Raw genomic sequence first — 25,654 nt, 5'->3', positions numbered from 1 at the left:
ACTGTGTGAAGCTTTTCAAAGACACACACACGCGCACAGATGGAGAAACTATATGCATTCACAAAAACACATACACAAACAAAAGCGCGCACATTTGTTCTCCTATCTTAAGATCTGAGGTCAGCTGGCTCTTAAATTAAAGGCCTGACACTGAATCTGAACCTAGCTTTGAAAAACAATTATTCTTTGTCAGGTTATCTCCATCACTGTGGAAATCAAATTATTGGTTTATACAATATGTTGTTTGAATTCTGTAAAACAGGTTAAGTCAGAAATCACTAAAGAGGTCATTGAAATAACAAAACACAGGGTTTTTAAAGAGTCAGGCCGAGGATACAAACCTAAAAACAAAAAGAAAAAACCTTTTACAGTTCATTCAAACATAATTCAGTATTCATGTAACTAAGATGCCCCCACAGCCACATCATCTTATATATCTGAAACCTTGTATTTGTCACTCAATAAGATGTGTCCTTTTCAAAGATTACTTTCCAAATTGTCCCCACAATTGAAAATACTATGGACAATGGACATAACTAGTCTGTTAAATGCTTTAACTATTATTTAAATTTGTAGGCGTGCTCAGAGCGAAATTCGGGATGAAGTATGACTGAAATTACATACCTGCAAATAAATGTCCCACAAAAATACAGTTAAATTACAATGATTTCAGTATCTGTAATACATTACTGCTAATCCTGAAAAAAAACAAACAAACAAACATTGCAGTCATTTCTATACTGGTTTAATTTTGCTTTCTGTTTTGCAATGAATGTGAATAAGGTCTTATATGTCCAGCTGCTAATAGTTAACAGTAAAAGTGGCTCCAGTTTGGGTGGAAAAGATGATATCCTGATGATGAGCTGGTGGAAAGACAGATCAACTACTCTACAAACAAGGAATACTTTTTATTCCATCACCTAAATAGTAACAGAAACAGATGAAGAAAGATTAATGTAAAATGATGATGGTGATGATGCAGGTCCTTGGGTAGTCTTTCAACGTATGCTGCGCTGCTTGTAAACCCTATACCTCTGTAGACCGAAGCGTAATCAAGGAACACACATGTGCACGTGCATGGTGCGCGCACACACACACACACACACACACACACACACACACACACACACACACACACACACACACACACACACACACACACACACACACACACACACACACACACACACACATCTAAAAGGATACACTCAATTCCAGGGGTGTAGGAGTTGAAAATCCAAAATTAATGTGAATAGATGATAGAGAAATAATCTGGCTGAAAGCGGTAAATCAGTCTTTCTTATTAGCTATTAGTATTTATTGATAGTCCTCACAGTTACAAAGAGATGACCACGTCTTGTAAACCAGAACAGAGATTTGGAAATATCAACAGAAAAGAGTGAGCCAACATGAGGACATACAACACAAACCTGAGCTTATATTTCAGTTACAAGTTACATTTTAGTGACCGCTTTCAAAGGTTTGGATTTGTTCACTCTTTGGCTCTGCCATTCTTCATATTGTACATCAGTTCTGTGATCACATACTGCGTCGTATCATATTCCTGCTCGTTACACAAGGTCGGAGTCAGCTCAGCTGTTGTCAATGAAATACACTCGATACTGTCATGTCTATCTGTTTGTGTTACCTTTAGCAGAAATGTACAGTTGAAACATGTTTGTATTATGTTTCGCGTTTGACCGCCTATATCTGCTCTAATTGTCAAGTTTTGGGACCTATGTGATCGGATACCGGATGCATTTAAATTGCTGTAGATTTATTCTTGGTCTTAAATTGACCGAGAAGTTATACAAAAGCACTTCCCATGCCTGTGTATGACTTGATGAATGCACTGTGATCGGTTGGCATTTAATTGAATCCAATACCGGTCCTGGAGGTTTTGCCGTTCATTCTAGGTCACTTTTTGTGATTCTAAAAAGTCACATTTGAAAATTCCTTCAGACTGTAGCTTTGGTCTCAAGAATTATCTTAGGCTTGACGAGAATGGATTGTGGTCACTGGGTTCAGTCTATCAGGAAAAATGTTGGGGAAAATTCCTTGATTTGGTGCATATTTTATCAGGCACCAAGACAAACCGCACAAGGAATCAAAGTCAAATGCACACCCATTGTGCTAGAACATATTTCTCCTCTTGGAAACGACTCCAGCCTGGAAAATATCAAAAAGGCTTTTCAGCCGCCTGTGTGTTGCAAGGTGCAGCTTTAGGTTCACTCAGCACAGTAAAATCTCAATTTAGTTCACTTTTTTGTTTTTTTAAACTTGGACCATCTGAGCCTTTCGAAGGTCCGAACAGAACTCCATCAGGTGAGTGATGACCACAATCAGAGGACTCCTCCTTTCATTACACATGATTCATTGCTACACCGGCAGCTCATCCTGAACAGAAAGATTTGATAAAGTAGAGCTAAGATTGTGGTGTTTTTTTTTTATATTTAAAGGTTTGTCCAACAAAATTATTAAGGTGCGGTGACACAGGAAGCCATTCCCCTGCGTGGTGAGGACTGGACACTTACGTCATTATATCCAGAGTTAAAAGAGGTTTATTGGTCAGGCACAGGTCATGAATGAATCCATTCAGTATGAACCCAGTAGAAGAGCTTAAAATGAAATTTCAGTGCTCTGCACCTTGACATTCTTAGTGTCCAATATCCATTTACTTGCCAAAAATTTGTGATCATTAATTGTGTTTCGATGTGTATTTATTTGTAATTGGTCACAAACCATTCCTTCTTGTACACGAGCCCTTAGCTGAAAAAATAAAGAGACAATAATCTCACATGCACCGCTTCGCTTTGATTTCTTCCAGCACACAGCGTTATTGTGGACGTTACAGATATGCCAATGACAATAAACATTAGCAGTCACACTTTATTTGAACCTGCTGGACTGAATAAAATTTGCAATGAAACATAGAGGCGAGAAACAAAAAGTGAAATGTTGGGAGCATAAGCAGGAGATAAGTACAGGATTAGTGTGAGCATGATAATGTTTAAACTCTTTTCTTTATTCGTTTGTTCGTTTGGACGTCCTAAAACTCATCTGAGCTTTCTCCATGTGCGCTGCAACAGCTGAGGAACATCTCATGCTCAAGCCACAACACACACACACACACGCACACGCACACACACACACACACACACAAACAGTCACACAGTCACACAGGCAGTTCGCGGCCTCGTATTAATATTTCCTATTCTGGAGTGTTGTTTTGGCAGACGCAGCAGTGCTGCTGCAGTGTGTGGCCTGGCTGCACAAACACATGAGCAGTTCACAAAAAGCACTCTAAATTAAGTTTTATTGTCTTTCCAAGAGGTGACTCATTGAACTGACGCACTAATGAGGGGTTCCCCTTCTGCGATGTCACATGACTCACTCTATATTGATTTCTATACAGCAGTTTATCTGACCTTCAGGATTTACACCACTTTCCCTGGAAGCCCGAACTGATTGCCTCTTAAACATTAAGTCAGTCCTAAAAATAAAACAATCTTTGAAAGTGGAAGCTGTTTTAATTCAGAAAAATGAACTGAAACAACAAAAACCAATGACTGTTAGTGAAATGTTCCTAACAGTCCATAAATGAAAACAACCCATCAATTCTGAATCTTCCGTATTGAAAATAAATGCCAGAGAACTCATAAAGTCCTTGGGAAGCGAAAACACCAAAACAGTAAAGTATAGCTGCTGCATGATTGTTTTGAAGAATAAACTTTGTGAACAAAAACCATCACAACTGAATATTCACATTTCTACATTACAAAATGATCTCATATGACAGAAAATTATGCTTTTTAGGGTTAATGCACAGGTTGGCAGTGAAGCTTTACGTCAGGAGAGATTATAGGTGGAAATGTTTTGGGACCGATTCCAAAAAAGTGAAACAGATACTGGAAACAACTTCTGCAACATCTGCAAGGTTCAGAATCCCTCCAATCAGGGTAATGAAAGTGTATTTTATCAACATTAATGGTGTGTAAAATGCTCACATCAGTCCCACACAGGTTAACAGGGTGAGTCGGTTTAGTAGCAAGAGTCAAAACATGCCCAAGGACAACATGCAAACAAACAAAAAAGGCCCCGATACGCACTGTGAGATAAAACCGCTGCGTTATGGCGTCGCCCTCCTCACTTAAAGTGGAAGTGAAAGATGGCTGTTGTGCTCAGAAATTCAACAAAGATATCAAGATGACCTTTCATCATTCCTCTAATGTTACATGAAATATCTGTTGTCCATCGCTCACACGTTGAAAGGAAATAGTCACAACCACAGGTTCTTTTCTGAGCCGTAAAAACACCTGACTGATATGGCTACAGTGACGATGGGGGTATCTTTAAACTTTCAAAAGCTCCACTTCAACCACCATCAACATCAATAACAGTCACCCACACTTTAAAACCACAGGCATCACTCACATTCCTATTCAGCCTCTTCCAGCTGTTGATCCCTCGCTGATACTCGGCTCAGGTTGGAACGTTGGCTCCAGAATCCACCAAAATAATGTAGGAAAATCACAGGGGAGCGGGCAGATTTCAGACATAACAAATTAGCATTTTGCCATAGTAATTTGTGATCATTTATAACTGAGAGGTTGGAGAATTTCTCTCTTTATGTCTAAATGCATGCTGCATTTTAGTGCACTTTAGTCTGTATTCACAAACCTATAGTTGGAATAAGTGCTCTCACAGCTTCTGCATGGAATGTCTCCTGTCCACAGGCTTCCCAGTAGAGGTTATAGTTATTCCTGACTTCACAACTTCAGGAAGCACCATAAATATTGGAACTGTAGCACAAGGAGCAGCAACTACAGAGGCAGCCATTTCCTCTCTCTCTATTTGTACATGGTGCTGGTATAGGTGCATGTTAAGTAAACAACAAGGTGAATCATTCGGTATATCTCTGTATGTCAGGAGGGATTGTTGATTTTGATGAGAAGAGACTTGAATGAATGAATGAATGAATGAATGAATGAATGAATGGAGACTGAGGAGTACAGTAGAAGTGAGAAACAACTAGGTATTACCCATCCTTTTGTTTGAAACGCCATCTTCTCTCACCAACAGTATCTTTAGGGGTTTCTCGGGTTGGTTATCAGGACTGTGGGAGAAATACTAGTTTGTTTTCAGTAATCTATCTTGGAGGACTTGAATAACCATAAATCTTCACATATTCATAAATGAGAGTAATCAGAAAATGTTGGTCTCATTACTACTCAATTGCTTTCTTCTCCATCTGTACAGTAAAAAACATCAGAGCAAGGAGAACATCTGAATGTGAAACTATGCAGGTGCAAAGTTTCAAAGAGCCAAAGCAGGAAATCGGCCATTTTTTTGTTTACAAAGTGTGTAGTCAGAAAAACATGTTTTCTCGGGGGGGGGGGCATGTTAGCAGTTACTGTGCTTCCTACCTTCAATGGCTCTCTTCTGCTGCTCATTTCATCAGATACCGCCTCAGATGGTGTGATCAAACACTTGAGGTGAGCCACCGTTCACTGAATGGGCCACCATACAGCTGGGGAGCGTTCAAAGACGCCCAGGCAGGTAGACAAGTCAGGTATGCTGGCTTCTGCTGTTTTCCCCTTGTCCAGCCACACACACACACACACACACACACACACACACACACACACACACACACAGTGGCGCATTCCTTCTGTGACACAGTAGTGGCCGTATAGGGGGCTCAGGTGTTTCTGCCTTTGTAGTCTTACAAACACCCAGAAGAAGACAGAAAGTGAGTGAGACAGAGAGAGAAAGGGAGGAGAAAGATATGGTGTTTTCCCTTTTTCTGGCTCGGCTGTGAAACCCTATGCCTCTTTCATTCTTTCTTTCTTTGTGCCGATCTCTCTTTTGTGCACGCCGCTGATGAGGCCATCTTGACACTGAAGAGGTTACCCAGCTGATACTTGACTCCCATTGAAGAGCCTTTACTCTAAAACGAACACACACACACACAAACTCACACGCACACATCCACTATGCTCTTTTCTTTAGTTTTCTGACACACAAGCCTCTGTCCTTCAACTTCTTCCCTCTTTTATTTTTTTTTGTTCAGAGCCTTTTAGTCACCTCTCCGCCACGCCAACACAGACACAACACAAAGAGACACAGTAGAAGTGTTGGAAAACACTTACATCACCGTCAAGAAGGCTGAGAGAGTAATAGTGTGGTGTGAAGTATCTTTAGCGATGAAGCATCCAGAGCCCTGAGGTCCTCAGGTAGAGGCTGACTCAATGACCCCACGGTCTGAAGCAACCAAGATGAAGCAGCTTTTAGTTACTCCTCACCTGTGGAACAAACGTCCCGCTGACACACAATTCATTTTAAATCAGGCGTTGAAACAGTATACACTCAAGCTTTCCCTTTAATCTCTTTATTTTCCATTTGCTTTCTGTTCTTTATATTATATTGTGTTATTCTATTGGATTCTTTGCAAAGCACTGTGAATTTCCTTGTGTCTGAATGGTGCTATGTAAATATATTTGCCCTGTATACCTGTCCTCTCCTACCCAAAAACACTTGTATGTCCTTTTCTCTTGTTATTGGCTCTCATTTTCAACACTTTGTTTTATCACCTTGAATTTTGCCACCATCAAGTTGATAATGTTCATAAAGTAAAGCAACCAAAAATGGATAGATGGGAGGAATCTTTGTGTGAGGCTTGCATTATTTGTCCATTTACTATAATCATAAATTCATGCATTAATAAGCTCCCGGTCCAAAGTTTTAGAAGTCTAATTTTCCAGTATTTTATTGAAAGTAAATCAGTTTTACGTCTGAAATGAAAGCATAGAAGAAATACACAATTTCAGTTAAAAAATAAATCATTGCACACTGGGGTTCACAGTAAATGTGTCAAGGATCTAAAAGAACTTAGTTGGAGTACTCGATGTTTTGAGAGTTGAGTTGCAATAAACTGCCGTCTTATCATTAGATTCTACTGCTGGTTTCCAGAGGAGACAAAAAGGCCTATTATAAGGTAGAAGATACTTTATACTGGAGCACTTTTATTTTAAGCGACATTGTCCTGGAATGCCCTGCAGCAAACGCATGCTATTTCCAAGTCTATATAATAAACCTGAAAGATTAGATTCTATCCACAGCCAGAGAAGAAGCCATAAAAGGGTTGAAGGTAAACAGAAAGCGAACCTTTCTCATGTCAAGAGAGACACCCACGTCTTTACAGTGAGAAGGAAAAGCTCCATGTATAATATAGACTGTTGTTGGAAGAACGGAGGCACTGTGTAAGCAGCTATAAATCTAACAACACTATACTATACTATACCGTTATTCTTTGCCTGAGCTGTTGGATCGTCCAGGACCAACAAACATTAAAACAGTGCAATATGGTGGACCATTAAACAAGTACCAGAATAGACTGGATTAACCACAGTAGCTTGTAACAACATTCTTTCTCTTTTTCCCCGACGTACACAAAAACACGCATTTCTGTGCTGAGACATCAATCCATTCATCTTCTATTCTACTTTATCCAGCTTCACTGGACAGGGCTGAGTTCGGACCCAGCTGACTGCGGGCAAAAGCAGTTTATGTCACAGGACAGAGACAGAGCTGTTCAAACTACAACCATACAAATTATTTATATTAGCACCAGACTTACAGTAGTGGTGCTTGGATAATAACTTCCACCAACTGAAATTGAGTTGTGTCTTGGCTCAATGCTGGTTTTAGTCATAAAACCTTTATTCTGTTTGACAAGTTTTAGTTATACTACTTTGAAAAGCCATAAACGGACTCTAAAAGTGTTTATTTCTTGTAAGGATTACCCACTTTTAGAGGCAGGACATCTACATCTATTTGAAATGTCTGAGAAATCTAGAAAGAAATTTAAGGGGTGTTGAAGAGTTGCAGCACTTCGTGACAGTTCAACCTCCATCCATCCATCTTTTATACAAGTGAGGGTCACAGTGGCTGAAGTCTACTGGAGCTCACAGAGAGCGTCGTGTAGGTTACGGTCCGGACAGATCAGCGGTCCATCAGCTGGCTGACTCAGAGAGATAAACACCAACAAATTCACATTTATGGCCACCACTTTACAGTGATGCATTTGGGCCGTGGGAAGAAATCTGATGACCAATAAGATAAGCTCAGGGACAAGGTTTGAATTCCACACAGAAAGGCCCAAGCCAAGAAGAGAATCCGGCTCTTTTTTCTGTGAGGCAGGCCACCAGCATGCATCTGTACTTATAAAGCAGGGGGGGGGGGGGGATGTCGGCAGATAGACACGATATGGCAAAATGAAAGTTAAACTAGAAAACACAAATCATGATAGAAGTGAAATGGATGGACAGTGGGAGTTATTGTATTGACACATCATTATTATTTTATTGGTGACCAAGAATGGGGCGTTCTTATTTATAGAGCATGGTCTGGTAGAGGAAAGGATTTATGCTATTCCCCGTCGAATACCAGCAAGACCAGGATAGACCAATGGACAGGTCAAACACAGAGGGAGATGGTCAACACACATATTATATATATTCATACCTAGAGTCACCAGTTAAACTCACAATCATGTTTTTTTTTTAACCATTAACAGAGAAGATGGCATCAAAAGCTGTCAATAATTTCAGATAATCCAAGAAAACAAGATGAAATGTGTACTTTCACAAGATCTCGTCTACCAACCCAACAGTAGAAAAAAAATAAAATAAAAAATTCATATATTCGTCCCAGTTTTCATGCCAGTGTTTGTGTCTGATCGACACAGCGAGGCTGCAGCAGCTTCAAAGCTTTTGGTGATCTCCCAATCTCCATTTTCATAAGTCAGGCTTCCTAACCAGTCAGTGTAAATACGATTTGTTTCTTTTTGAATTTCTTTTTTGCCCCCTACAACTCTCGACGAGCCACAAGACAATAACAAACCGAAGCTAAGCGGTCTGAGAAGATGTTTCAATAAACATTTTGTTGCTCTGAAGTTTGCGATGCTCTGCTGTGACGGCACCCAACATATAGAGGCGCGCGCACGCACGCACGCACGCACACGCACACGCACACGCACACGCGCACACACACACACACACACACACACACACACACACACACACACACACACACACACACACACACAAACCACTCTAAATGATTCCACCTTACTCCAGAGAGGACACCGACTCCTTGCCTCTCACCACTGCATTAACCGCCCTCACCTCTTTTCTCCCCCACCACCTTACCCTACTTTTCTCTCATCCTTCCATCACATGCTCTCAACAATTTACATCCAGAGGTTGAGAAACAGCTGGACAATAAAAGCAGCTTAAAAGGCCACACTCCCCCAGTGTTTATGTTAGCTGGGCCTGAGCAGCAATCAAAGTGAGGAGTAGAGAGGCCAGTTGTTTTGGTCACTGGCCAGGTTTGTGTGTCCACATCTATCTCTGGCTGTCGCAGTGAAAACGACTTCAGGACAGTCTGGGGCACACACTGTATATGTTTGCGTGTGTATCCACGGGCGGGTGTATCCAGGGGGCTTTTAAAATGCTGCTATATAGCACAGTCTTTCCAAACAAGCTGTTGTTATGATCAGATTAGACATTAGGAGACGGGAACATACTCGAGATCAAGGATAAAAGAGTTCATCCTGCGAGTGACGGACGATACTCTATCACACTACCTGCAGATACAACAACACCGGTACCGCGGTGACAGTTTAGTGAGGCTGTTCCAATGAAACTCCTCGGTCGTGAGCTATTACTTTCAGAGGAGCTCATATTAGCAAATGTTCCGGGTCGCATTTTGTCCTTTGTGTTTATTTCTAAAGAGTACAGACTGCTCCTCTGCGGGGGAAGATCCAGATGGTAGAGAGCGTGAGGTTATTCATCACATGATTTAGTGCTTTGTGTATATTTGCTTCACAATTTGCAGACAGTAGATATGACACATATATTGTCAAGTGGATTTGATCACATCAACTCATTCTCATGCACTTATTTCCTGTGGTTTTTTTTTTTGTATTTTTATTCCATCAGTTTTATTTTACTGTTGTTGAATCTTCTTGCATCAGACTCGGCACCCTTGAGCCAAATGGAAATCTAACCTTCTGGAAGCTCTGTAGCTTATTATGGACATGTGTTGCCGTTTACAGCTCCATCCATCTTGAAGCTTATTGGCTTTTATCGTGACTATACTTTGACTTGAATTTAAAAACAAATAATGAAGGAAGCTCCTAATCATCATCCGTCATTAATTGATGGTTCCAAATGAATTAAGTATATCGACTGTTTATCACCATGCTACACCACAACAAACAGAAACCAGAGCACTTCCTGTACAATATTTTATCCTGTTGACTACAAAGTCTGCATTCATATGAGGAATGGAAACGGAGGAATCCTGTCTCTTACAAGTTGGTGGTTTCATCCCACCTACTAGTGAACACTGCACAAACAACAAAGTGGGTTATGAGGGATGATGGTGTACTACTGAAAGAGTTGGAAGGATTTTCAGGTTTTTACCTGATTATGATGACCTGAGACTTCTTTTATTTCTTTTGCAATATGACTTGATGCAAAATTGTAACTGCAGTTATTAGGATAATCAATTTGGTGTTCGTGTGTTATGAGAGCGGGTCTAATAAGACACAGCTCCCTCACAGGTTCAGGAGTTCATAATGCAGAAAAACAATTATTCAAGGATTTGAAGAGGGGGTATTTTGGTAGGAGACTCATTGGAGTAGTTTTGTCACAGTACAGCAACATCTTCTGGTTGGCTTTTGACACACATATCAGCTTCATCTGTGGTGGAGGACCCAGCTACAAATCTCTTCAATCACATAGTTTCATCTGCATGGCTTTCAACACCGATTACTTCATGTACACAAGGGAATCTCACACACACACACACACACACACACACACACACACACACACACACACACACACACACACACACACACACACACACACACACACACACACACACACACACACACACACACACACACACACACACACACACACACACACACACACAGTCTGAAGTTGCTGCTCATCACACAATCAAATACACCACCAAGTCTGAGGCCTGTTTCAATAACATTGATTTAAAGTCCAACTCCTCAAGCTCACAACAATGACATGGCTCATTTCCATACCACTAAAACGCTGTTTCCCCGATGGTTTCACGAGATTTACGGGGAGATAATTCATGTGAAACAAGGCTAAAAAGTGAGCCGAACACAGAGGATCAACAAGATGCCTCTACAATGCAATAATATTAGTGGCAAGCAAAGAAACCTAAAAAACAAAAAAGGCTTCAGCAACAACAATACAACAGATGGCAGCAGATACAAATGCTCAAAGAGTCAATGAGGTAAAAAAGAGTTCCATTCTTACTGAGCTAATTGTCCAGTGAGGCTAGAATATCATTGTTATGTTACACTACCACTAAACGAAAGGCCCAAATCAAGCCCAGTGAGCCCACAAGACAAAAGATAATCAAATCATCACAAAATACTTGTCAAACATTTCACCTTCTGAGCAGTATCTGCAGCAAACATAAGTAATATAGTGACTTAGCTTGGTGAGGTGGAGCAGAGTCCTCAAGATCTTGATTAACAATTAACAACAGCTGAAAGAGGAGTGAACGTTCTTCACACTAAAAGTGCAGTTCATCATTTGACTTTCCTTAAGATGTTCAGGAAATATAAATAGAAAAAAGAACTGGCTAGAAGACACAATTTACCGGAGATGACAATGTATTAAAGACAGCAATTATTCACAAATCATATTAACCTATATTGAATTTGTCAATAAGTCAATAAAGAAGGTGTTGAATGTAAGATATCCTCACATATATTCACCTTTGTGTGACTAAAACATTTGAGCAGTTAAAAGGGCCGAGAGAAACCTAAAAACACGAGCAAAACTGATTCATTCCTGTAGCTCTCAAAAAAAACAGGGGAAGTTTGACCAAGTGGCGGAGGAAGCCTAAAAAGCTAAGGCCGCACCGGCCTGAGCACAATGATAGGCAGAAGACGAAGGATGACAGCGGGGGAGGACAGGTCCCAGAAACAGACCACATCAGTCACGATGGTGGAAGTCGTCCAGGCGCAGGAGGACCTTCATAATGAAAGAAAGCAGTGGCAACAGGAAAAATCATGCCTCCTCCAATCTATAAACACCATGAGTGAGGCCCACAAGGAGAGGGTGGGGGGGAGATGAAAAAAATCTGGAGCTGGGTGGGGTGGATGGACTGGAAAATAACAGATTTTGGTAGATAGATAGATAGATAGATAGATAGATAGATAGATAGATAGATAGATAGAGACGGGACCAATCATGACATCTCAGTAGTTTCAGAAGTTAAGAAAAAGCTGTTCCATGTTTGCTCACTGACCTTATCACACATAGACGCCACATACTCATCACTAAGGTTCAAAGATTTTCACTCATCAAAACACAGTCTTGTCATGAATAATTAAATAGCCTCCACATCAAATTGCATGCGAGGCCAGAGAAAACAAACTGTGTTGCTCTTTCTTTTTTGGAGGGAAGACAGACTATCCCTGCAGGGAAGAAGGATGAAGGCTTATTGTGTCTGGAACAGGCTGGCTCTTCTTCAGCGCGCTGAGTAAATACTGGCAGTGTGACAATGGATGAACTGGAGCTGAGGAGGCTGTCACCTCGGCACTTATCAGCTCTTGTATCATCGTGCTTCCTCTCTCTCTCACTCGCACACATGTGCACATGACATTAATCAAGACCCGAGGTCATTAAGATAAGGATTTCAGATAGATGTTGCTTCAAAAACAAGGATGACAAAGCAGTACAAACAAAGTCCGGGGGAATAATTTCACAACCAGTTTTTTTTTTTTTTTTTAGACACTATCTCAGCATCTCACCTCCCCTGTGGGAGTGACAGTTTTCCTCAGATCTCTTCGAGCCTAAAAGGCAGATAACAGCCTGTCTGCATGCTACTTGTTACAAGATGAAGCCACCCTCATCACACACACATGCAATCCCCAGGTTCATAAATCTATCTGAGGTCTAATCTGCTCCATCTCTGTGGGCACCACTCCCCTTCTAAGTACCTCCAGCTCACTCTCTGCTGATGAATAGCAATCAAGTGCCGCTTGTAGGTGAAAATGTCACACAAACTCATGTTTACATTTCAGTCATTGTCGTGACCCTCATCACAGACTCATGCAATCCCAAATCTGTAACGGGGCGGACACTTTGAGGTGGTTTTCCTACTCAGACGAGGATTACCAAGTCGGCACATCAAGGCCAAAGCTTCAAGGAGCCCCAAAGAGACACAAAATAACTACTTGGTTGAACAATTAAATGTCTGCCTCCCCATGAGCGAGAGGAAGACAGTATATTCCTCTGTTTTAACCGATTAGTGTTATATTCCAGTTGAACCAGGCTGATCATCTGCTCAGCAGAGCCGTCAGAAAACAGTTCCCCTCGCAGCAGTACTGGATTCCATGGCTGTTTGAAACAGCTTGGTAGGAAGTTGAATAGATGTCGCCCCGCAGCAACAGTTTGGTAGCGCTGTCATCCCGAGAATGAAAACAAGGCAGCATGTAGGCTGTGTTGGAAAGAAAATGGGGTGTAATCACTGGAGCAAGGCACAACCACATTAAAGCTTTCTTTCTGCTCCTGCTAATAGGCTAATTGGACATCATTAACCCGGAGACACTGTGATCCCACCCGGTCTGAGAATATAATGCAAATCATCGCAAATATAACACAAGAATATGAAGTGAGAATGTTGAGCTAGAATAAGGCGAAGATATTAGTTTGACCGTTTGACCAGAAAAATAAACACAAACTGGGAAATAAAGACTGAAGAATCTAAAATTTCTCACAATGGGACACAAAGTGACAACAGGCCAGGATAGCTGACACTTTTATCGTAGTCCACGTCATAAATGAGCATAAAGCACTCATCAACCATTACCTAAAGAAAACTTTTAGACGAGTTATTGGTCGACAACTATACAAAATGACTACGGACCGCCCGAAAAAACACAGCACATTTATTAGGATTCACCAATTTGGATTCTTCAAATTCCGTTATATGTGTCATACCTTCAAATATCAAATGCTTAGCTCCTGGGTGCACTCACTGACTGGATGTGCATTTGATTTGCAGCATGAGGTTGGTTGAATGTTGTTTCTCTAAAGTAGAAAACCAGTAGATACAAATGTAACCCTGCAGATTGTGTTTTCTGTGGTGGAAACTGGGGACAAAAGAAAAGACACCTTCAGGAAACCTCTAGTGTAAATACAGGTTTATTAAGGGATGAAAATGTTCCATGATAAACAAACGAGGGGAAAAAACAGATTCACAGTACATTTCATCTCCCTCACATGGCGCACGGAAACATTGTACAACTTCAAAACCCCCACTGCTGCTCTGCACAAACACGGTGCCGGTTTACAAAAATACTCTCCTTCAGAAGATACAAAGCTCAGGGCAAATCGTTAAAATCATCACAACTTTTCGTCTCCTTTTTTTTCCAACAACACCTCAAAAATGGTGACAAGGTACAAATATTAGGCAGAATTTGATAGTCCCGACTCCCTACAGACTGTTTTTCTTTGTGCAAATTGACATATTAGCGGGAAAGACCATCCTCGGGAGCAGAGCTGCAGCTCTACACTCGGAAAGCACAAGGGTAAACTAGGAAGCAATCAGAGGTCTGGTGGTGAAAAAAAGCAGTGTGAACACAAAAACAGAAGGCCATTGGTCCTGATTTTGGAAAAACAGGAGCTTAAAAAAAAAAAAGATTTGTTTAGGTGTGTGTTTGGATGTGATCGTCAGTACAGTACAAGGAGATTGTTTGGGTAAAGTTATTGGTCATGGTATGGAGAGGTAGGATAGTTGTCATGGTCAACTCATCAGGTCATAGGATAAACAAGTTAACAATGAATGTCATATAGTACTCGTACAGAACAAAAGCGACTGCTGACATGTCATCTCATGAACTACTGTTCCTCAAACTACGCACCAATATACAGTCGTACTACTTTATCTACTGTATCGTCATCGTAAAAGAAAAACATTAAAATGCTATGGATAAGGGTGGGGTTGGCACAAAGTACTGCAGATGGCAAATGTTAAAGTCAACCAAAACAGAAAGGAAAAAAAAAAAAAAAGAGAATTTTAGTTCAAACTTGATAATGACGTCGGTTCTGAAATGTGGCAACAACTTAAATCAAACATCCAGCTTTACACACCAGTGAGGTTAACATCTGGCCCTACTTTACATGATCCTTCATTCCCCGTAGAGCAATAATGAGGACGCACGTCGGAGTGGATGAGCCACATTCCCTTCAAAAACCCGAACCCTTCTTCACCATTAAGGCCAACAGCATCGCATGTACTGTAACATCAGAACCACACAGGACGAAGGAGCACACCTGGTTCCAAAAACACCATAAAATCCGTTCAGCCATCGGAGCTGCGACAGTTTATCGGTGGACCAGCTGCAGCCTCACACACTAAGGTCGGCTCTGTTATTGCACTGCGAGCTTGACAGAAGAAACTTATTTAAAGGTGTTTTTTTCAACCAAAGTGTGATTTCTGCACTTGGGGCATCGGTGGGTGTGACGAGACAGATGCAAGTAAAAAGAGAGGAAAAAAAAAAAAAAGGCAAACTACGTGACTAATCAGGTGCTTCCTATGCTTCTCAATAATATTCGACCAAATACAAAAACCTCTCAATACAGTAGAAAACCTGAACTGAAAGAACCTTACAAAAAACTTTGCACTAGTTTGCCTTTTTTTTCTTTTTCTTTACAAACGAGGGGAAAAAAAATGTTCGACTACAACTAAACTCAATCTCTGGAGGGAAAGGAGGCGGGAAAGTCTTTACAGTGTGGAAAATATTAGTGCTGAACGCGTTCAGAGGTTCGTTTCACCAACATCACTTTCTACTCCAGTTCATCTATGCATACAATTCCGTTGTTCTTTGAGTACAAAGACAGTAAAGATTCTGATTGTGATGATTCCTTAGCGCTATTACCTATTTGCTAAAACATTTTAACAGTGAAATCTCTAACACGTCAATTTATCAACACTTCTGATTGTTGCTTTACATTATTGTGTCTAAAATGAAGGTGACACTCGGTCAATTGCTCCCCAGATTACACCGTTGTATATTTGGTGCACCCTTTCTTTTGTATCTATAAACAAACCAGTGTAAAAAAAAAAAGAAAAAGAAGAAGAGAAAAAACATCCTGTGCTTGCATACGTTACATCAGTGGAGAAAGAAGTAATCTGCACTGTCCTGCTCTTTTTGTTACAAACCTTTTATTCATAGATAGACAAAAAAAGGGTTCACCAAAAACACCTTTCAGCTTCATCATTGCTCAGTTGGCCCTCTTACAACTGGACAAAGATGACCTGACAGACGGAGTACTTTAGGAAATTCAGTCTTGTCGCCCGCTCCTTCTCTCGCGTGCTCTCGGTGGAGGCGCTAGTTCGAGGCCGGGGCCACGTTACAGGCTCTGGGACTCGCGGACTTTGGCCTGCAGGGCGTCGCAGGTCTTCTTGGCGTCGCCCAGCAACATGGCCGTGTTCGGCTTGTAGAAGATGGGGTTGTCGACAGCAGCGTATCCCACGCCCAGCGAACGCTTCATCACAACCACCTGGATGAGAAAAGATCCGGTGAGACCAGCGAGAGACGGAAAACCCTACAAAACAGAGTCGCTGCAAGACATTCCTTTTCCCCTACAAGCAGTTTAACTGATGTAGGAATAAAACCAATGGTTTGAATCTGTTTAGTGTCCCCTGTGGTGGTGATAAAGTCTTGATTCAAATCCCGGTTGGGAGAGGAATGATAACCAGGGTACTAACTAGCGGGACCAAGTTCATGGAACAAGTTTTTTAAAAGAAATTCTATCCATTTCAAATATTATGGTACAGTAGTAACCAGTACTATTCAATTATGTTTACGTGCATGATATATAAAAGCTTTGTCCATTACTCTTCCATTGAGAAAAACCAGATTCCGAAACATCGTATAAGATTGACGTTCCTACTTATTAATGACTATCTGGTTTCGATCAGTGGTTTTCAAGGTATGGGGTGGGCTTCCCTGGGGGGGGGGGGGGACATCGGAGAGCATTTTCCCAACATGAGTTTTTTCTTCTATTGAATTCGTGATAAAAAGAAGAAAATGGAGGGTAAAATCATTCATTCAAATTAATTATTTAAAGCTCAAATGTAATACTGCAGCCTCAAACTACCCTAGAGAATCATCTTTAATGTCAAAGTCTAACAGTCACAACATTTGCACACTATATATCTTAAGACTTCCCAACATATAATTAAAAGCATCTAAAGAGCAAGAGATGAGTTCTGGGTTTTATCGCCTAAGGACCCAAAAAGCTGGTAACAATAATATGTACAAAACTTTAGAAAGTCTGGCATTCAATCAAAAATTGTTACTTGGCACGAGACAAAGCGTGTGTGGTGAGAGTTGGGTGGGCCTGCAGAATGTGAGTCGAGCTCCGAAGAGGAGTAACGTAGTCTCATATACCATTAGAGCATATTATATATTATCTGAGAACGCCAAAAGCATAGCATACAGATCATAAACAGTTTGTCTCAGACACACACTGGAAATATGTTTAAAAATAAGTCAAATGAATTCCACAATGCATGTGCGTTGGGGGCCCCTTTGTGGGTCCCCGAGTGACGAGCGTGTGTGGTTTAGGAGAGCGTCCTCTTTGATTTCCCCCGGGGAAAGTGTGCAGCAACTAGTGGAAGCGCTGTATGAAACTTTGGGCAGTGCCAGTGGGACGCGCTCCGTGTTGTCATTCCACACGGACACAGTCACCACTAATGCGTTCAGGATGGGACCGCACCTGGAACTGCAACAATTCCTGTCTGAGCGAGTGCGAGTACGCGTGTGAGCGAGCGAGCGTGCGTGCGGTGTCTGTGGCTTTGAGTGCATCTCTTAATGGAGGCCCCTCTGCAGGTGCGGACGGTCCACTTGTTGTAAAATCGTGCATTCCTCCCCGTTCTTTTGAGCTTCGGGACAAATCTTATTATCACACATGCACACGCCAGATGTCTCACCTGCTTTGACTTCCAGACCTCCAGCACGGGCATTCCGGCGATGATGGAGTTGGGGTCTTCTTGGGCGGCCGAGTTCACCGTGTCGTTGGCGCCAATCACCAGGACAAGGTCAGTCTCTGATCGGACACAAACATGGATTCCAACATAAGATGCGTTTCAGATCACTGTATTTAATACAGAGTCGCTGCTCTTGCACGTTTCTGCTGATGCTGACAGAATGTAACTGCTTATGACAGATAAAGTGTCCATCTAACCTCAAGTTTATTTTCTCCAGCATTAACTTGTTGCCTACTTCATGCTAGAGGTCCCTTTTCCAATGATTCCTCTTTAGGAACTTCGTCTTCAAAGGTAATCAGATTTGAATGAATGCAAGTTTGCGTCATGTTTGTGCCTTCAAATTTCAATATGTTTCGATTGGGGAGACAGAAAAATAATTATGTGTTTGCTCTATCAAATGGTTTCCATTTTAGGGGTAAATACTTAGAAGACGTTATCGTGTTTATTACTGCATCTGGAGAGTTTCAGGGGGAAGTTCGTCGACAGGCCGATGGCGCGGCAAATCTTTAAAGTTGAAACTTTAGGTAAAACGCAACATGATGAACCCATTTCAAATAATCTGCAGAGCATCAAGTTCATTTCTGTCATTTCAGCAGCTGGTAATCTGCCCACAAAATCACTTACATAATTTAAAGCCTATTTTCGGGGTGAAGGAACATAAACCGAAGGGCCCTCTCTGGTTTGAGCGCAGTGTGTGTTCGTTCGCGCTGCCCCACTGTAGAGATCCTGCTGTTGTCTCACGCCGCAGATATTTAAAGGTGAACTCGGAGGAATGAGTCCTCGCTGGGGAGCCACAAACATTTCTGCCCCAGATAATGTTTTGGCAAAACCTTTCGAGTTTAACAAGCACAATTTGTGCACGTCGCGAGCCACTCGTCCCAAGTAGGTGCGCGTCATGTGTCCTTAAAATGACGAGAACGCACAACGCTGTTGACTTAATACTTTGCTATAATTAGTCAAGAGAGCAAACACTTTATGCTTCCTCCCAGATCTGCCAGTGTGGCTGATCACCAACATGTCCGTGGGCTCACAGGTGGGAGCAGGAAGATTTGCTATTTAAACAGCGTGGGAGCTGAAGCGGAAAAGCACAGCTCCTTTGGTCTAAAACCCGCCGCCACTGCACTTGTATTGAAATGTTTTGGGCCCCGGTGTGTGCAAGGCAAACTGCACTACCTTCCTGGTTGGTTCAGGCTTGAGATGGGAAGTGGGAAATTGCAGAGTTTTGACCGTCTCTTACCTGCGAAGTCCTCATTAATCTCCTCCATCTCCAGGACAATATCATACGGGACACCAGCTTCAGCCAACAGCACGTTGAGCTGACCGGGCATGCGGCCCGCCACCGGGTGAATACCGAACCTGAGTGAAAAATAAAAGTTTCTAATGAACACTTTAAAATAACTTTAGTCTTTTCTAAATTGGAGAGAAAGACATCAATGAGGGAGAGCAGAAAAGTGGCATTGATACATAAATGGAGCCAGGCGAAGGACCAGACACACAAATTGAAGTTGAGAGACTTTTGATTATAGTTACACAGGCCCACTGCACTCCTTCGCCATGGATTATTTGTTGAGAGTGTGTGCATGTGTGTGTATAAATAGCTCTCAAACTCAATTAACCATGTCATGTCATCAGGTAGAAAATTAACACCAGCCACTGAATTCGGAGGGCTGCTTTTTTCTTTTCTTTCTTCTCTGTGCTTCAAACCACTTTGCCATGATGCCAGCTATATTTAGGGATTCTGTTTTGTCATTTGTTTGGAGAGTTTAGGCAGATGAAAGGTTGATTCTTGCATATATTAGCAAAGTCAGTTTCTGCCCTCATGCTGCTCCACACAGTCATGTAAATTCAGACTACAGAGGCTTCAGTCCTCCAGAGGTTAAAAGAATAGAACGTTACAAATTTCAATAGTATAGGAGTGGTAATTATTTCCATTGCTCCACACTTTAAGAGTTTGTCTAAAGTTTGATGGACTCCCAGGACTGTATAGTTTGTTAAATTAGAACCAGCGGAAAAGCTATTTGACACAGACTGGTCAGAGCAGCGACAAGCGACAGTTCTAATGAGCGAATTAAAATACAGAATAGAGAGAAGGAGAAAGATTAGGACGAAGGAGGTTCTCCCCCTTTCTTCTCCTCTGACCACCCACTTTCCTCTAATCAAGTACAAATGCTCTAAGCAGCAGCAGCTGCAACGGCCAGGATCAAACGACAGAGGCAGGACAATTACACAGGCTTCCGCTCTACCTTGTCCTTCCCCTCCCTGCTTTCGCATTTCCTTTCTCTCATTCTTTCTTCGCACACGATGCACAGGTCTTTCCGCATCTATCTGATCAACCCTTTTCATGTAATACATTTTATACGTATTAAGCAAACACTACTGCCCAGCATTACCATCTTTAACTCTTGCCCTGGTTCGTTAACACGTTACTTGTGGCTTTTTGCAGCTCTTCACCAAACTGGTTCACCTTTTGGATAAAAGGTAAAAAAACCACAAACTTAATATATGTTAGGTTCACCTGACTTTCTTGCCGGCTTCAGCCAGAATCTTCACCAGCTCAGCGATGGGGTACTGGGCCTTCGCAGCACAGAGGCCATAACCTAAAGTTGAGGAAGAAGAAGAAAATTATATCCAAACCCAATTCAGAGAACACAAACTTAGTGTAAATCAACTTGTTGTTGGGTGCCTAGAGCACAGAGACGCATCTTAAACCATGAGAACTAAAAAAAAAAAACCCCTCATCTGTTAGCTTCAATGAAGTCTAAACCAAGAGCGCGGTTAAGGTTTAAGCACTTAATGAGTGGAAGAAGTGAGGCAGCGAATAAATACACATATTGAGTAAATGTTTAGCGGTCAAATGTCACCGTCGTTCATCATACTTAATGGTGTCTGCGTCTGGAATAACCTTTTCGTTTTGTCTCTTGTGAGATCAGCTGCACGATCTGCGCAGACAGTTTATAGGGCGTGAAGAAAAACTCTATAAACTATGTATCATTGCAGCAGACAGATATATTTTGAAAGGTTTTGAAGCATTTCCAAAAAAGCCAAATCAATCAATACGAGGGGAAAAACAAATCTAAACTCCTGTCTCCACAACCTGGAGAACAAAGACACTAAAAGGTTTCACTGCTCGAATATCTGACAACTTAATGCTTTATCACGTAAATGACCATGTTACTACTAACGCCCTCATTTCTACATCTTCCTTCCAAACCGATTGTTCGTTAATGACAAACAAATAAAAGAGTGCTGCAATACATTGAGCTTCGAATTCACCTTAGTTTTGATGAAGTATCTTCTAACTCGAAAACATGTCACAATTATTTGGATCACATATAAAACCAGTGAAAGAGAGTCGACTTCTATGTGTTGGGAAATTGGTCTATATTTCATTGTTGATAAAAACCCGTTATTCTTTAGGAATATAGTGCTTACTAGCATTAAGCTGTTCATAAAAACTCCATAAGAAATGTATTTCATTACACTTTTGAGCTATAAATAATAAAGCTGTGACTGCAGTCAGTTTGAAACTTTCCAGCAACAAGGTTTTATATTTTAATAAATGGCGTGTGTGTGTGTGTGTGTGTGTGTGTGTGTGTGTGTGTGTGTGTGTGTGTGTGTGTGTGTACCTTGAACTTTGTTCCTGCTTAATAATGGTGGTTTGCAGCACTTGATTTTTATCAGATCATCTCTCTCACACACACAAACACATGTCAAACGGTCCAGTGGTGTTTACTAGCCTTGTCACAACAACCAGTCAAAAACTGTCAAGTTACAAAACACCAATCAAAACGACGAGATTTCAAAATCGGCGCGAGAGAAGCTTCTCTCTGAAACTGCGACTTAACAATTTAATGGTTTTTGCTTCTTTTTTTTTCTCCCTCCTCCCCTCAGTAACAATTCTTTTATTCCTAGTGCATCTCTCTGAAGTTCCTCCTATAGGGAAAACAAACGAACCCAGACCACGCAGAGATGGGCCAGATCAAGTCTGGAAAACAGTTCTGTTTACCAGGCGGGGGCTTTACCGTTTCCACAGATGTCAATCAGGCAAAGTGAGTGTGACGGCTCCAATTAGGTCGAATAGTCAAAATGGAAACAAGGGAAATGACTGAGAGCCAGTGCAGAGCAACAACAGCAGTTTACTATAGGCTATGAAAGCAGTGGAAAGAGTTCAGAATTGAGCTGTTGTGTGTTATAGACCAATGTAACAAATACGAGCCGTCAGATTGTATTTTGATGAATGATTTAGTAGAACTACTGTACAAGATCAAAACAAATCTTCTGTTCCATTGCAAGCAGCTCAAAAAAGTCATTTACAGTGTTTTGTAATATTTCAAAGAAATGTCTGATATCTTATCAGCTGCTTGCTTCGTTTGGTCACAAACCTCATTTGGAGAAAAGAGTTAAAAAACAAAAAGCTGATTTTTTTTCTTTTCCATAAGCTTCATTTTGCCAACTTCCTTCAAATCCATCTTTTGTGCCTGTTTTTTGTTTTAGCTGTCAAGACTTGTTGTCTTTGTCCGCTATTATTTTCAGAGATTGGATGCCTCTTTGTGTATCGCCTCTTTTTCACTTGACCATGTGACCACTTTAATTTTGCAATTCTTGTAAATTGCGGTGGTTTCCTCTGAAGACTCAGTTTTTGTGTATAGGCAGTCAGCACTGCTACTATAATCGCCAATTTGCAGGCTGGATGCCTTTTAGTCTGTGTTTACATGTACCCACGTGAGTAAAACAAGTCTTTGGAAGCACGACGGGTTTACAACAGTCTGAAGAGAGGGCTAAAATGTCACTGGGCCACACAATAATGATTTTAGAGCAGCCAAGCCAAGAACAATAGTTGGGGGTCCAAAAGGGAGGTTCAGACACGTATCTAGTCAAATATTGAAAACATGTGAAGTGAGCAAGAATCGCAGAGGTGGAACAAAGGTTGGACACCACGCTTTAACCCTGAAATACCAAATCTGGAGGGTCTTATGTTGGGTTGTCAACACAAAACCCAGCAGCACACGCACACGGCACTGTGGAGTGTGCGTCCATTTACGAGGGACTGACGACCACACAGAGACCTAAGAGTTTGTGTGCGTGTGTGTTCAACCATGACTTGTCAATTAGCCTGGCAATATGGTGATGTAACAGGGGTCAGGAAAAGGTTAAATAAACAAAGCTTGCACTTTGGTAATGATGAAAAAAAAAAAAAAGTCACTGGCAAAGTCAAAGTGCCATGTTTTTTCACTCATGTACAAGGCTTCAGTGTGTGTGTGTGTGTGTGTGTGTGTGTGTGTGTGTGTGTGTGTGTGTGTGTGTGTGTGTTAACCTGGAGTGATGATTATGTTGTGGGCCTCTTTAATCATGTCGACAGTCTGATCCACGTTGACCTCTGTGTGTGTCCCGGTGATCTCCATGGGCTTTCCTGTGCCCGTGGAAGACGTGCCGTAGCCTCCCAGGATGACGTTAGCCAGCGAACGGTTCATCGCCTGCGAACCAGGCAAACATGCTTTGTTGTTACTTTTTTATTCGGACATCAACAGGAGAGGGTCTGGAGGAATCTTGTTTCTAAATAAAAGCCTAAATAAAGATCTTTGGCAGACCAACCATAACAGAGTAACATAAGTGGTTGGTTAAATTCAACATGACGAATGAAGTAAATGTTAACAAGCGGAATGCTACAGCTTCCTGTTTCCTTTCAATTAAATATTTTCCTTTCAAAATTGCAGATCCGCAAACTGCAGTGACAATTAATTGCACATTATGATGCTTAGACATGAGTTCATGACTGCCGAGTGTTTGACAGACTGTTTGCGTAACAAGACGGGCTGGTTGAATTTGACAAACCGGTTTAAGTCAATATCAATCACTGTAACTTCCTGGAGGATACAGTACAGCTCTTTTCTGCTACACAGCCAAACAAAAGTTATATAATTACTGCACAGTGCTGCTTGCTGCAGCAGCTACCTCGACTACTGGCTATCAGTTGTCGAACAGATAGACACACCAGCTGGGTTTTCAGACGTGCAGTCCAGATTATGGAGAACTATAGTTTTATGATGAAGAACCCTAACTTTTCACTGGGGCATACTAAGCATGTGAGATAGATTAAAGGAGAACATTGTGTCACCCCATTAAGATAACCGTTTCTAGACACTCGATTTTCTGAACTTAACAAATTTTTTTATCAGCGATGAAATTTGTGAATACATTAAAATAATATTAAGAATCACTGACTGAAGAGAATCTGCAATTTCATTGTTTCTCCAGAAACATTACATAAAAAATGTTTTCATTAGATGTAGTTTGAATACAGTTCTGTTCCTCAATCTGGCATGTAGTGTGTTATGGCTTTTCCCCTTTCAATTCATTTTGTTGAACTTAGTACTTAGAAAAACTGTTCTTTAAATTTTTCAATACAACAAAAAAGTTTTTTTTATATTTCTATCAAAATACATGTTTTCCTTTGTTTTTTTAATCTCAATGTACTCAGAAAGGCACCATATGAGCCCTCCTAATTGTGTTTAAGGATTTGCAGGCCTGAAATTCAAAGTTCCTCAGTGTCGTCATTCTCTCATTTTGTTCCTCCTTTAAATCTAATTTAAAATATGAACCAGTGATCAGATTTTGTTGACTGTGAATAGAAAATAATTGAACATAGTAATAATTTGGGAATTCCAAGCACATGTGATTTGAGACACCATAATCCTGTTAACAATGATAAAGTTAGAGTCCCTCCTGGTGGAGACGAGAGGAACAGCGAACTTAAAGAGTGTGTACTGACCTACAAAACCAATTTAAAGGTTGTAACTTCACTTTGAAACTTTGCAATGCGACAGAGACTCAAAGGGGCAACGTATCGGTGTCTGTTCACTCACCACACACATAATGTATGACAGAATAGCTCCAGACGAGCCGATGAGAGCTCCAACGATGGTCAGCAGGTTGTTATTGAGCAGGAAGCCCTCGGCACACAGCGCCCAGCCTGAGTAACTGTTGAGCACCGTGATGACCACCGGCATGTCCGCGCCGCCAATAGCTGCCGTCAGGGTCACACCCTGAGGAAGAGCAGGAGGAAACAAGAGGTATTGTTCATTTTCTGGTGAAATCATATTCATTTGATTGCATAAACTGATAAGAGAGCCTTTATTTTTTTAAGAGTATCCATAGTATCCTTTTAATTTTCATTGCATTTTTTTTTTTAAACTAATCTTTCAATAGAGAGAAAACAGCTGTAGTTCTAAACATATTTTTCACAATCAAATTCACAAGTTCTCAGCCCATCCATCATGATGATGCATCGCACTGCACCAAAATGACTTATTAGAAGCCAAATATATATATAAAAAAAACAAAACACAGAAATGGGGGATGCACCGATATTTTTTCTCCAAGAAAGGGCCCAGTTGTGATTTTTCCAGCAATCAGCATAAAAACATGCACAAATTCTGAAGTTACAACGCATCACAGTTTAATATTTCTTCTCTTGTTGCAGCACCCTGCGATCTGCCAAGGTGATTTAATGCTAATCCAGAAGCTGTGA

The 25,654-nt window shown here is 41.2% G+C and overlaps 1 protein-coding gene across 1 annotated transcript in view; it reads right to left on the bottom strand.

The window, feature by feature from the left end:
• Positions 1–14,256: 14,256 nt before the first annotated feature.
• Positions 14,257–25,654, bottom strand: part of nnt (nicotinamide nucleotide transhydrogenase) — a 37,878-nt gene continuing 26,480 nt past the window's right edge. Inside the window, exons 17-22 of the mRNA XM_080476350.1 lie at positions 24,990–25,169; positions 23,441–23,600; positions 20,642–20,723; positions 19,364–19,482; positions 18,070–18,185; positions 14,257–16,634 (exon numbers count right to left, since the gene is read on the bottom strand). Of these exons, the coding sequence (XP_080332476.1) occupies positions 16,485–16,634; positions 18,070–18,185; positions 19,364–19,482; positions 20,642–20,723; positions 23,441–23,600; positions 24,990–25,169 (807 nt within the window). The 3' untranslated portion in view covers positions 14,257–16,484. The remainder of the gene's footprint in view (positions 16,635–18,069; positions 18,186–19,363; positions 19,483–20,641; positions 20,724–23,440; positions 23,601–24,989; positions 25,170–25,654) is intronic.

Source organism: Lipophrys pholis (assembly GCF_963383615.2).
Source record: "Lipophrys pholis genome assembly, chromosome: 12".
NCBI lineage: Eukaryota > Metazoa > Chordata > Actinopteri > Blenniiformes > Blenniidae > Lipophrys > Lipophrys pholis.
Note: the sequence above shows the minus strand (reverse complement) of the source record. Positions and strands in the feature narration are given on the sequence as shown.